At 42.9% G+C, this 13,652-nt stretch overlaps 1 protein-coding gene across 4 annotated transcripts in view; it reads right to left on the bottom strand.

Annotated features, from left to right (window-relative positions):
- tns2a (tensin 2a) overlaps positions 1-5,364 on the bottom strand; it is a 50,634-nt gene extending 45,270 nt beyond the window's left edge. For 3 of the 4 annotated variants that reach the window (XM_041946302.1, XM_041946303.1, XM_041946305.1), the window contains exon 1: positions 5,126-5,363. In XM_041946302.1, the coding sequence (XP_041802236.1) occupies positions 5,126-5,254 (129 nt within the window). In that variant the 5' untranslated portion in view covers positions 5,255-5,363. Of the gene's footprint in view, positions 1-5,125 lie in introns of all 4 variants that reach the window. The other variant, XM_041946304.1, reaches the window with a different exon arrangement.
- Between the last annotated feature and the right edge of the window lie 8,288 nt (positions 5,365-13,652).

Here is a 13,652-nt window from a genome sequence, read left to right as displayed (position 1 = left end):
CTACCAGTCCGTGAAGAACGTGAGTCATGACAATGCAGTGATCCCCACCAAAAACAGCACGTGCAGTAATGCAGTCCATTTCTTTTGCTCATGACCTAAGAATTTCCGGCTCATGATAGAAAAAAAGGAGGACTGATAGACTTGGGTGGAGGGGGGTCTTGGGTAGTCTAATTGCTCGTGGATTTTTCAGCTCCCTTTGTTTTGGATCGTGGCAGGGTGAGGGGGGATGAGAAGGGAGTTGAAGAGGTGTGGAGATGGATTAAGAGGCAGAGAACAAAGTGGTAAGGTGAAAAAAGGGAATAGGAGAGGCCGGGGAGGCCACATGCAAGACTAACAAAGTACCGAAGGACCACGAGAGACAGGAAGCTGGTGCTTGGGATTGGAATGAGGGTTTGAGTCGGTGAGTAAAGTGGGGGAGGGTCATGTTGGAAGAAAGATGGAGATGAGGAAAGAAGGGTGTGAAGCTGTTGTTGGTGGAAAGAGAGAGGAAAGATTTTAGGTGCTTACTTGAGGAAATGATGCTTGTGCAGACGCCTCAATCCTGAATGAAGCTTTTTTCTGCACTGAGACCAAAACTGAACGAGCACGTTTGAGTCTTTAAAAAGTGGATGGACTTGGATCACACTTGGAGGTAAATGAGAGAGGGGTGGACAAAGTGGGACCCGGGGCCAAGAGGAAATGAGGGGAGGAGGAGGAGGAGTGGGAGGCTAGAAAAGGGGGCTGTATATCTTGACGAAGGATTGTGTAAGACAGCTCTACGCCAGAGACTGATAAGGTGCAGCTGTTGAAGGAGCAAGGACCAAGAAAGCAGTGGGAAGAGTGTGTGAGACGTAGCGATGCTGACACAAATGAGCACATGCTCACATTTATTGTGCCGAAGAGTTCAATAAAATCCTTTCTGCAAGCCAACACCGCTCAGTCCCAGAGACATTTTACAAAACGTCAAGCTCGACATTTTTGAGTGAAAGAAAGGAAAATATTTTGTGCATATTTTGCTGTGAGGTGTTTCTTTTAAGGGTGGTGCTGGGATTTGTTGGGGGGGGGGGGGCGTGTTACTGAGGGAGGAAGTGGTTTATGTCTTTCCCTTTCCCCTCGCTCATCTTTCATCTGTGCCCGCTACACGCAACAACAGGCATTCCTCAAATCAGAGTTTGGTGCAGATCGAGCCACAGGAATCTAGACTACGAGTGTGAGAATGACTTCTGTTTCTATTCTATTCTATTTTATTCTATTCTTTTCTGGATGTTTGGGGGGGTCTATATTTAACCCTAACCGGTCAGTGTTCCTTCCTATGTTGGGCGTGTGTTTGTAGTGAATGCCTGTGGCTCCAGGCCTCAGTATTTGTCATGGCCAATCTAAACTTTGTTGCTCATGAGAAATTACAGGGACGCTAGACAAATACATATAAAACCACGGTCACAATGCCAGGTCTGTATTTCTAGAGTGAAAAACACACACACAGAAGAGCAGAACTCGTGTGATTACAGATTTAACTTTTTAATCCGAACAGCCGACTGAAGGGGTAGAACTTATTTAAATTTCTAGGTCACTGGCATTATAAGCAGCTACCAGTGAGCTTGAAATCTCAGAAGATATGACACTTGTAGAGTTAGCAACAAATCTGTGTTACAGAAAAGAAGATCACCCCCGAACTGAACAAGACTAACAGTCTACAGCAATGCCAGCAGCTCTGTGAGGCTCTGCTTACGCACCTTGCAAAGTGCGACATTTGCTAGTTAGCAGAAAACGCAAAGTACAGCTGAGGCCAGTGTGAATGTCATTAGTTTAGGTATTTCCGCATAAACCAAAGTAGTGGACAAATGAAAAAACTGGCCCGATGCTGAAGCTCGACTAAAAGTCAGAGGATCACCAAAGTCATTACAATTCATCCTGAGAATGTTTGTACCAAATTTCCTGTCACACCACCCAATAGCTGTCTAGACATTTCAGTCAAAATGTTAATCTTATGATTGCACGAGGGGAAAAGGATCGTCATCACAAGTCAATAGAATTCAGTCTCTTGGCTCCATGGATATCAGTGCTGAATTTCATGGAAATCCATCCAATAATTAATATTTGAGTCGCGACTACAGTAGACAGACTGAAAGACATTATCTGTAGAGCCATGCTGGCGTGGCTGAAAAGATCCTGCCATTCCAAGGCAACGGAGGCTGTGAGAGAATACGTTTCCCATTAAAATCCACGTGCCAAGTGATTCCATTAATGACTCTCAGACTTGAACCCTTGGCTGTGCATGTAATTAAATACATATTTATTATGATGCCTGCCAAAATATTTAACATTTAACTTTCAGTGCCAGCATGGTCTGTTTGTGATCATAACACACAATAGGACGGATCAGAAAAATAATTTTATGACAAGGATATAACCTCGAGGTGGCAGTTTCATTACTTCTGTCCGAGGTTCGCCTACTTTGATTTGTTCCACATGAATTCTGCATCAGACACATTTTCTCACTTTAAAGAGAACCATGTAATTTATTGTCTCTCTCCATCAGACTGTTTACTTCGAGAATCCACTTTTAGAGGGTTGTTTGTTGATGCTCAGCTACTCTCAATCAGCAACAGTCCAAGATTCATTGGACCGTGAGGCAGTAAGGTGCATTTGGAGTGAGTACATTTGGGTAAACTATGGTGAATGAGAACATGAAATCATAAAAGTTTGTGGATAATCCAATACTTAGCAACCGAATAATGAAAAATTCAGCATTTGTGAAATAACACTAAAACCTAAGTGAGACAGAATTCTGAACTTTCTTAAGGATGTGTTTCAACCCCACCCTGCAAACTACAAATATGCACAGCTCTTCAGCACAGTGTGTAAAGACAAGTTTATGTACGTGCGTGAAAAAAATTACGTGCGTGAAAAATTTTTTAAAATGTTTTCAAAATGTTCTCATTAGTCAATGAAAATCAGATGTAAAAAAGGAATACTAATAAACATCCTTTTCCCACGTTCCTGACATAGCATCGGCAATTATGTAATCACACTGACAGCAGCATGTGGAACATCATTTTGGGCTGTTAAATGTTCCCATTAAGTCTGATTTAGTGTGTATGACAGGATATAAAGAAATTAAAGCCTTGTCACACTGTGGTCAGGATCTCACTAATAGTTCCATCATCTCACACCTATGACTGTCTGCAGTTCCACAGAAAACAGCCATAATTATATAAGCATAATAATTATTTAAACAAAGTGCAAAACTACAACTTCATAAAGAACGAAATGAATAGATGCGACAACATCTCCTCCTTTAGGCTAATCAGTGGGATCGAACTGGTTCCCACACCCCTGTAGTGGGGTCGCTCACTGCAGGATGACGTCGTCCAGAGGGCTCCACATTCCCACGCTGCTCAGCATGTGATATAGAGCCACTGGGACTGTGGTGCAACCAAGCATGCACACACACACACACACACACACACACACACACACACATGCACGCACACGGAAACAAGTGCAGATGGGAGTCGGCACGTGTACACGTTTAAAAAAAGGTATAAATCACACATCTGGATAAAAAAGCCATAAATACTGACGTCTGTATGTAGTGCAATGTGGTGTGTGCTGTTGGACAGAGGTCAAGGTTCTCAATGTTCTCTTGATGGCTAACAGCACTTTAAGATCCCTCCAGCCATCCAGCCTGCCTCTGTGACATTGTCACATTATGATAGCAGCGCCGAGGCCATCACAACAGCGCCATTGTATCTGCACAGATGTGACCTCAGCTTGGAGATGCCATCGTCATCCACATCATCTTTTAAATCAAGGCCAAACAAAAACCACACCCACACACACACTGCTTGTAATAAACAAACTCTTCTTCACACTTCAGATCTCCTGCACATGTTTATCAGAACGGCAAACAAGCTGTCAACTTAAAGAAGATTTGGCACTTTTCTTTTCTTTCTTTTTTCGTGGTCCTGATATCGATTAACTGCTCTTTAGCTGATACTTGTAAATTTCTCTTGGGGGATTAATAAAGTATCTATCTATCTATCTGTCTATCTATCTATCTATCTATCTATCTATCTATCTATCTATCTATCTATCTGTCTATCTATCTATCTATCTATCTATCTATCTATCTATCTATCTATCTATCTGTCTATCTGTCTATCTATCTATCTATCTATCTATCTAATGTTAATGTTGGTCTCATGAAAATGCGAGGCATCCTTTTGTTTCAACTAAAACAATTCTCAACCATGTTATCTGCCTACTCATCTGTTTAAAATGGGAACGTGTGAACAGTGTTTGTCCAAAATGAGGTGCTGCTGAAGCATCATTATGACCCCTTCTGTGGGAATGGAACCGAATTACAGAATTCTAAATATATGTCCCACTAACAGGCCAAAACAACTATTCTTGATCTTCAAGTAGCAAGTTCAAATGAAACATGTTGTTCTTTCAATTTGCATGGTTACAAAAATGATTGTTATACACCATTGGATTGACACCAATACCCTGACTTGTGAAACTGGATTAAAGGAGTACTCCACAGAGTCAGCATTGCACTCTTAGAACATCGTGATGGACAGTCCAAAACTGATGCATCAGAACTAGAGATATCATCTTTCCCGGCATTTTTCCTCCCTATCAAAGCCTGGTATCTACATCACCCAGAATGCAACTCAACCACCAACAATTCAGCTGGAGATATGGGTCTGTTATGCTAGTAGTGGCTAAAGTAGCCTCGAACCGCACCACCAGCCTTCAGCCCTAACCGATGCTGACTCAAGTGACATCACGCGAGGCTCTCCATCAGCCTCCACACAGCTCCCTCTACAGCCACAAAAGGCTTTTCACAACTGTCCCATGGAAGCAGTAGTCCTCCCCAAGACCTGTAAACAGACTTTGATGTGTAAAAGAATAAATCACGCCTATAATATAAAAGATGTTCTAATGATCTGACACTAAATTGTACATTATTGTGGATAACTCGCTGTGACAGATATGACACAACACCCTGACTGCAAACACAGGCACCCCTCATGGACGACCACGGGGGTGCATATCAACATCTGAATACCCAGTCACAGTGAACATGCTCCTCTGTAATTTCATCACACACTCATGCGAGCTCTGCATGCACACTGACCTTTGTCAGCCTCATCCTGCCACTCTCACTCCTCTCCAGGCTCCTTCTCTTCAGAGACGGGTTTCTGACCACCGGCACAGGTTGGACCTCTTCCTCCCCACACCAGTCCGAACTCAGGACGCAACCCATATAGGTGGACGGGTCCTGGACGCAGGGACTTGTTCCTCCTCCTCTCGCTCTTCTCTCCTTCTGTCCTCCCTCCTTCTCTCTCCGTCTCGGTCCTCTAAACAGGCTCCAGCCCGGGCTCCTGGGCAGCTGTTTTTGTCAGCTGGAGAGGAGGAGAGGGAGGCCCTTCCCCTTTTCCTGGCTCTTGTTCAGCCCTGCTACGGGGACAGAGGGAAGGACACACTCTGCATGCTCTCACCACCCCCACCCCCCCACCTTCTTTCTATACACAGTTTATAAACACCTCTCTCTCCAACTTAGCTGTAGTCACATGTGGACACCCCATTTTTCTGCCTCCACCCCTCTCCACTGCTCTCCCTTGTTTCCCACACACAGTAACAAACACCCAAACTTTGGTTCCCTGCTTTACTCTGTCTCTGTTTTTCTTTGCATCCGTCGATCACACCCACTGGACTCACACATATGACCCTTCACTCGAATGTCATCCCTCAAGGATTCATCTTCCCATCCTCTGAAGCTCTCCTTTACTTCTTCTTCCTGTCCTTCACCACTATCTCTCCTTTTTTTTGCTGCTTTTCTTTTTCCCTCCCAGTCCCACCATCCCAACGACACATCTCTCCCTTCCTTCTTTCTCCCTTTCCTCCTGCCTCCACCCCTCGACTAAGGTTGCCTCACTCTTACATATACAATTACCTCTCTGTTCTCACCCCCACCCATCTGTCCTCCTCTGCAGTTTCCTGCTCCCAGATACAGGCAGTCTCTCCTTAGCTCGGGCAACACATGGTTGGTATTGTCTAGAAAACAACCAAGAAAAACCAAACAGTGACGGCAGCTGTTGGGATGCTGGGCAAACCAGTGATTCAGACTGGACTGAGCCTTCTCTTGTTTTCAGTGCAATAGCCTGTTTGTTGTGATGGTGAAACAAGGTCTCTTTCACCACAGAGGCCATACCTAACAACAAAGGATGTGTGAAGTTGTATGAAGAGGTGTCACATGCATTCCTGCTACTGTTTTGGTGATTTCTGTCAAGACAGAGAAGGAAAATTCAAGCACGAAGAGGCCCTGCACATTTTTAATATGGTTAAAGTGTGAAAAATATTAGCGTTGCTCATGTTTCTTTTCCTCACGGTCTCTTTGCTGTTGTTTATTTCTTCTCCCCAGAGTGTTTTGGCTGCTACGCAAGAGCTCGCAAGGCTTGGAAGAGTGAGACTGTACCCCTTAAAAGGCAAATTCTTGATGCGCCTCCAAAAGCCCCCCCGTCCTTGTGTTTACTCTCTACATTCCCCCTTTCTTCTCATTTGTTTTCTTTCTTTCTCTCTCTCAGTCTCTCTCCTTTCTTTCCTCTCTTCAGACAGAAACTGGTGGTGAGGCAGTCTTGTTGTTGTAGGCATTTTGCCCCAGACAAGCCTTCCAGGTGTCCTTCCTTTCCTCCCTTCCTATACCCTACATCCATCCATCCCTCCTGCAACTCTCCCCCACTCCTGTTTCTCTGAGGTTCCCTTCCAGTCGACCCCAGCCCCTCCTTTAGCTTTTCTTCAATCCCTCCCCTCTATGTATGTCTCAGACATGAGCTCAGGCTGCAGACAGCGTTTACAACAGGCCCCCCTCCTGGTTTTACATGCCGTGAAATTAACTCCTTCTAATCAACTCAGGACCTGCCAAAATCCTGCTTTTGCATGCAAAATATGGACAAAGATGGGAGGTAATGTGCAGACCGAGCCATTATCTGCTCCTAATTTCAAAGCCAAAAGAAAGATCCACATTTAATCCAATTAGAAAATATGGGACTGAAGAAACTAAAAGCAGTCTTTTTTTGGCAAATCTGTGGCTACCTTTTGCTGCAGCATACTTGGCACTTGTTAGGAGTCTTGGCATAAATCAGTTTCAGTCTGGATCAGTGAAGATTAATGGAAGATTTCTGGTAGATGGAGCTTTTGATTGGGAGGAAAGGGGGGAGAAAAAGGATAATATCTCAGAGAAGGGTTGAGGAAGACAAGATAAACCAAGTCCAAATATGGAGAAAGAGACGTGATTGTAATCTGGGGAAACAAATGCTGAAGAAACAAAGGGGCACAGAAATAGACACAGTTGTGGTGATGTCAGGGATGACGCCAGCCTAGTCTTCTTCTATAACAGTCTTTTTACTCAAGATCACATCTCAAGTTTTTGACTTCCATCATCTGCAGTAAAATAGACATTAACATCCCCTTTTGCTAAACAGCCCTTTCTCATCCCCTCTTTTGCCCCTTTGCTGTGTCCAAGCATCTGGTTTTGTGGGTCAGTCTTGAGCTACACCTTATAACCACAGACCAAGGGTGTGTGAGCTGGTTTGGTTCACATATCGTCAAGCATGAGACCCACATGATTTAAAGGACAGGACAGGACTAGTGCAATGTGACATACAAACGCTTGCTATACTTACCATCCATGAGATTTGTGTTTTTCTGGGTTTGTTTTGGAGTTTGTCTGCCCCCTAGTGGGAAAAATAACTTGTAAGGAGACTTATCATTTAAAGATAAGGCTGGTGATATTTGTCATTTTTTTTTTACAAATCCCACGAAGGGACCAAAATCAACAATGAACTGATTGTGTTAACAAGTATTGTCTGTGGATATAAAGCCTGATATATCTTATTCCTCTGAGCCATTGTTGTTAATAATATAATAAATACACATTTATAACATACATTAAAAACACAGTGAGCCACACTGCTGCACTGGTGGCATGTTCCTTGGGTGGCTTTGGGCTGAGTGCCACAGACAGGATCAAGTCAGAAAGTATAGACTATTGCATTGTTGGTTTTAGTCTTTTCATGGGATTTGTTGACAAGAACAAAATCTATATAATACTGCCAGCATTATCCTTTGACTCATATTCAATCCTTACCAAGCTGTTTGGGTTGAACCTAAATCCTAATTAATCGGCTCGACATAAATGGTTTGGGGACTAAAAGGAAAAGAATGAGCTCAGGCCATGACTGGAAACAATAAAAAGGTGGACAGGAATCAAGCCAGACAGGATAGAAATTTCACACCTTGTGTTGCCCTCTGTGGCACAGTGCCTAGATGGCAACACAGACTCAAGCACAGGAAAGAACAAAAACAGGCTCCATAATACTTGAAGGAAAAACTAAACCATACCAGCTGTGAGATGAAATGCTACAAAAGGCAAACCCTGGGGGGAAAAAATCCTTCCTGTTAAATAGTGGCTAAAAAACATTTCATTTCATTCATTAGGACAACAAACTTTGTGTTTGTGGCGAGGGCAGGACTATTTATCTTCATCTTTCAGATTGACGTCAGATTTGACGGAGAGCACACGGTGAATACAAAAGCCGGAAATGGAGCGTCTAGCTCTGAAAGGCTTCTAGCTTAGTCATCATGGAAAATATGAGAGGAAACTGAAATAAAAGTTAAGATAGGCTACAAAAGTGGCAGATCAGACGGGTGATCCTGCAGCTAGAAAATGGTGGCCAGTGCTGCATTCTCCTGTCTCTGCTTCATAACTCATCCGCTCAGAGATGAGGGGAAGCCAAGTAAAACCTGGCTTCCAGTAAAAGTTCAAGACATACACCATAACTCTGCAGCAGGTTATGGTACTGTGGTAGTTCTCTGCATCATGACGCCAAAGTCCTGCAACTGTCAGGAGGTTTCTGCCTCGTTAAAAAAGCGTCTATAGGATGGATCTTTTTAAAAATGCCCCAATCCCTAAAACTCATTGTCCATTTAAGCAAAGAAAGGTTTCTGTTTCATTGCATTCATCATCATGCTCACACCTCAAGTTTACAGAACTGCCACACAGTTTGCATAACTAAGGTATGATAATAGTGCTTTTGCATGAACATTTACTACTGACATGCTTTTGCATGCATGTTGTTCCTTCACACCGTTTGCCAATGTGTTTTTCCACTGGCTTCCATTCATTTCTGTACGCTATAAGAATCAACTGATGACCATCATCTTTCTGCCACAAAATAATGTAAGTGCAAAAGTTTCAACGTCCACTTTGAAAGGTGGGGGTGAGAGTGGGGGATTGTTATATAGAGCCTAATGTAACGCAGCGACACTGTAAGCCCGCTCCATAATGTGAGATGCAGCAGGAAGGTCTAAAGATGCAATAGATGGACCTTTAAGCTGAATTATTTTGCAAAGAATACTGTTCTTAAGGGTCAAAAATGAACTTCCATTCTCAAAAAAGCCTGCAATCTAGCTTTGATTCATTGAACAATAACAGCAGACCCTATGTTCATTGTGATGGATGAAGCAGGTCTCTGTAACTTGATTTCTCCCTTTGAGCAGCATTCTCATAAACTGGCTGCTATAAAGCAGACATCACTTGTAGTAAATGAGATAAAGCATCGATACTGGTTTAACAGGACAGTTTGGTTGTCTTTGGTTGTCAGCAAAACAGCAAATGTTAACAAAAACCAAATAGTTTCTTTCCAGAGGGTTCTGTGGAATGAATCGGGCTCCTCAAAACTCCTCAGAGACGTAGACGGGAACCTGCTGAAGCTGTCTCCAGGGGATTGGCCACAACATGGGAACCAGAGAGGAGAGGCTGGGAAAATGTCTCTGGCATGTGCTTACAGTGGATCTAAGTGCAGGCAGTTGTTCGGCAAAAGAAGAGCTTTCAGGCACCCTGCTTTCAATCACTCAAACCAAATGGTAAAAAGGGACATGGTGTCAGACGATTGGCCGAGTTTTCACACTCGAAAAAATTCAAGTACTGAAAATGGAAATGGAACCGCACGCCTGTATGAACTGAAAAGGCCACCATGCTACACGCTGGATTTTGAAGGCTAACATTCAGTACGCTCGCACACGATGACAGAGATGTGGTAGACCCGTTCCCCCAGGGGATCCATTTTGGTTAACCTGGGCCACTGTAAAACAGCGTCATGACTGGATTTAGAAGAATTCTTAAATTCTCATGGCTGTTTAGTGGTACGAGAAAGTCATTCTCATGAGCATTATGAACAATTAGGGAAGGCTAGACCACATGTTGGGTAAAATGATCATCTACAGGCACTTGAGCCAAAGCTTCAGCTCAGGGAAGAGGCTGTGCACTGCATGGAGGTGGAGCGGTTAACCGGGCGTTTGTCAAACCAACCAGTTTGTTCTAATCCTAGGCCTTTTCTCTTGTGAAACCGAATGAAAAGTGAAACATATAAGACAACACAGACAAAGCATTCATCGCACCTTTCTGTCGCCTGTCACACTTTCTACTGTGAAAAGGGCTCATTGTTGCCCCTTGTGGCAAAAACATACACAACAACTGCGGCTCTCACAAACCGCCAGTGGGTGTTTTTCACCCTGCGGCCTCAGGGGGGAGTAATGAGCCTATTACAGCTTATCGCACCACGGTGAGGGGAAGGAGATGCCGAACAAGACGCTGTACCGTTGTCATACATGAATGAGGAACTTATTACTTAAATGGACACAAGTACATGACTGGTGTTTAAATGAAGTAGTGTACTTTCACAGGAAAAAATCTTAACCTAACCTTTCGAGTTATGCTTTTAATGCAATTTTTTTGCAATTTGATAAAGCACATAGATCATTCTTTGTAGGAAGTAACTAACTGATTGTGATGATGATGATGCGTCAGACCTGTTAGCTGTGTCAAATTTACTTGTTTTTGGTTTGCACTAGTATTTTAATGCTGCTCTATTCTGCACTATTCTGTGTGGACAGAGCTCCACCACGCGGTGGAAATGTGGTATTACAGGGCTGTGGTAGGAGACACAACAGCTCTTATGGCAGTTTGGTTGCAGTGTTGAATGTTCAGAATAACTCAACTTGTCTTATTTTTGAGAGACAACTGTGATGGATGAAAAATACTCTGTGAGTTCAAAATTAAACTGAACTGGTGGATGACGGAAACATTATTTTACACACGCAAATGACACATTTTAGTCCATGACTAAACTTTAGTCCTAGACTGACTCTCTTGACTCTCTCCTCTGTGCCAGCATGAAAAGACTAGCTAGTTTAAACTAATGATAAAAAGCCCAACTTGTTCTGTGAAATGGATTTTGTGTTTTCAGAGTCAGACAGTAGACATGGTGACTGTGTGTTTTACCCCAGAAGATCCTTTAGTTTTGTATCTATTTTAAATAGAATTGTCTATAATGTAGATTGATACAAGGACACCATGACCAGATATTAGAAATCTATTACTGGCTGTTCTTTACAGAACTTAAACTGCCAGCTCCACTCAACAAAAAGGCAGCGCACTAGTATGCCTTTGAATTGAAATGGATCACCTTTATTGATATATTTTAAATCTAATATATTGACAACATAAGAATGTTGTGTCTAATAGGCACAATGAAGAACAGTGGAAATCTCATCAGTTTGAGGCTTTTGTGCACTTTCTCGTCCATTCTGCCTTAAAAGTAGAGGCTTACAGTTCAATCTTTACCTCAGGAACAGCAGTTGATGAATCAGCACAAGGTCCATTTATAGTTCCATTTGAGCTGCAACAGTTAGTCGCTTTATTAATTTATAGACAGAAAATGAATTGGCTACTATTTTGAAAACCTATTAATCATTGAAGTACATTTTTAAAGCTAAAGCTCCAGATGTTCTTTGGCTCCAGCTTCTCCGATGGGAGGTTTGCTCTGTTTTATACTTCATGGTTGTAAATTATTTTGGACCGCTGGTTGGATTAAAGACGTTTGACGACATCACCATGTGTTCTGGGAAAGTCTGATGTGACATTTTCACTGTTTTCTGCTGTGTTATCGACAGTTAATACAGAAAATAATCAGATGCATCAATAATGAAATGAAGTGCCAGTTGCAGCACTAAATTCAGTGAGAACTGGGCAAAGTCCACCTGCTGAGGATGACAGTGTGGTACGATCAGAAGCTCCAGAACAGCGAGGAAATGGACCTTGTGATGGGACTGATAGTGCTGTCATCAGGGTTGAGAGTGAATTTTAGTCAGTAAATTTGACTTGCCTGTGCGAGCATCAGGTCGGGACGTTTTGTTCTTACCTACCTATGTTGCACAGCATGTGCTGAGACCACACGAGGAAGTGTGTAACAGCGGCATCTTGTGGTGATGAGGCTGTGCACTCCATGATGTCAAACATTTGTACTGCAACATCACTAGAGAGCAGTGCAGGCAAAGAAATCTCTCCTCATGTTCTCTGAATCTTTGCTCTCAATTCAGTCACCATGGATTCATTATACCATGATGATTATTATTGTCCAAGGAAATACCCGTATCTGCACAGCTCAGTTTACTCTGTGGACTTTGTGCTTTTCAGCCACATGAGTGTTTGTCCTCCCAATCACTGAATTTGTTGACGTTACTTTGACCTATTACATTCACCACACATGCAGTAGACTTATATTCTACTGCATCTTATTTGTGTATATTATGTAAATTATTATTTGTATTATTATGTATACACTCTTAGAAGGTTTATCTTTAATGTGCCCTGTGAGTCATGTGATACCAGACTGAGTCAATGTATCACAAGATTGTCAGGTTCATTTCATCAAATGGTTGTGTTTCCGTCACCATATGAGTGTATGAGCTGGCATATAAATAGATCTGCCACACCACGATGTCATGAGCCCCTGTCACACATCCACCGCCACATCCAACTGGTTCTATGACTGCCCTGTTTTGCCCAAAACCAAAACCATCATCTCCTCAGCTTCTCCAGCAAGGCCAGGTGTGTGTTTGTGCTCATGCAAGTGATGCATTTATGTCCGAATGGGGAAGCCTAGAAATACATATGAGGGTGAACTTGAAAGAGGATGCCTGCGAGAGGGAAGAAAAGCCGTGGACGGTTTTCTTACTCCCCACACATTTTTCCTGCTGGTCATCAAAAAGTCCTGGTAACTCCCAAACAGTCGAATCATTGTTTTGACAACAGCGGCACCCCCACACATTCCATCAGTAGCTGCTGGACCTGAACTACTGTAGACTTGTCTGCTTGATATGTTTTTCATTAATGTACCACCCAGGAAAAAGTTTTTTTTTCTCCTCTTTTTAGTGCTCGCTCCTGGACGTTGCGGTTTCTGCCTGGCTAATCATACACTGGCATGTCACCAGCCGTCAGAGGAAGAGATAAAAAGAGGACGTTAAGTTAAGTTATTTCGTCTGTACTGAGAAAGAAATCCATTATTCTCTCAGTAAGCTGATGTGTTTCTGCAACCGTAGTCAGGACAATCACATGTACAGTACTTCCCATTCATTTTTCATTGCCATGACAACGCATCAACGCACAAATGCAAGTCAGAGGTATTCGTCAGCGCCAGACTGGAAATAAGCTCTTTATTCCTTTTTTTTTTAAAAATTGTGTGAATGAGACATATACAGAGAGAGAGAGAGAGAGAGAGAGAGATAGAGAGAGAGAGAGAGAGAGATAGAGAGAGAGAGAG

This window comes from Chelmon rostratus, chromosome 10 (assembly GCF_017976325.1).
Source record: "Chelmon rostratus isolate fCheRos1 chromosome 10, fCheRos1.pri, whole genome shotgun sequence".
Lineage (NCBI taxonomy): Eukaryota > Metazoa > Chordata > Actinopteri > Chaetodontiformes > Chaetodontidae > Chelmon > Chelmon rostratus.
Note: the sequence above shows the minus strand (reverse complement) of the source record. Positions and strands in the feature narration are given on the sequence as shown.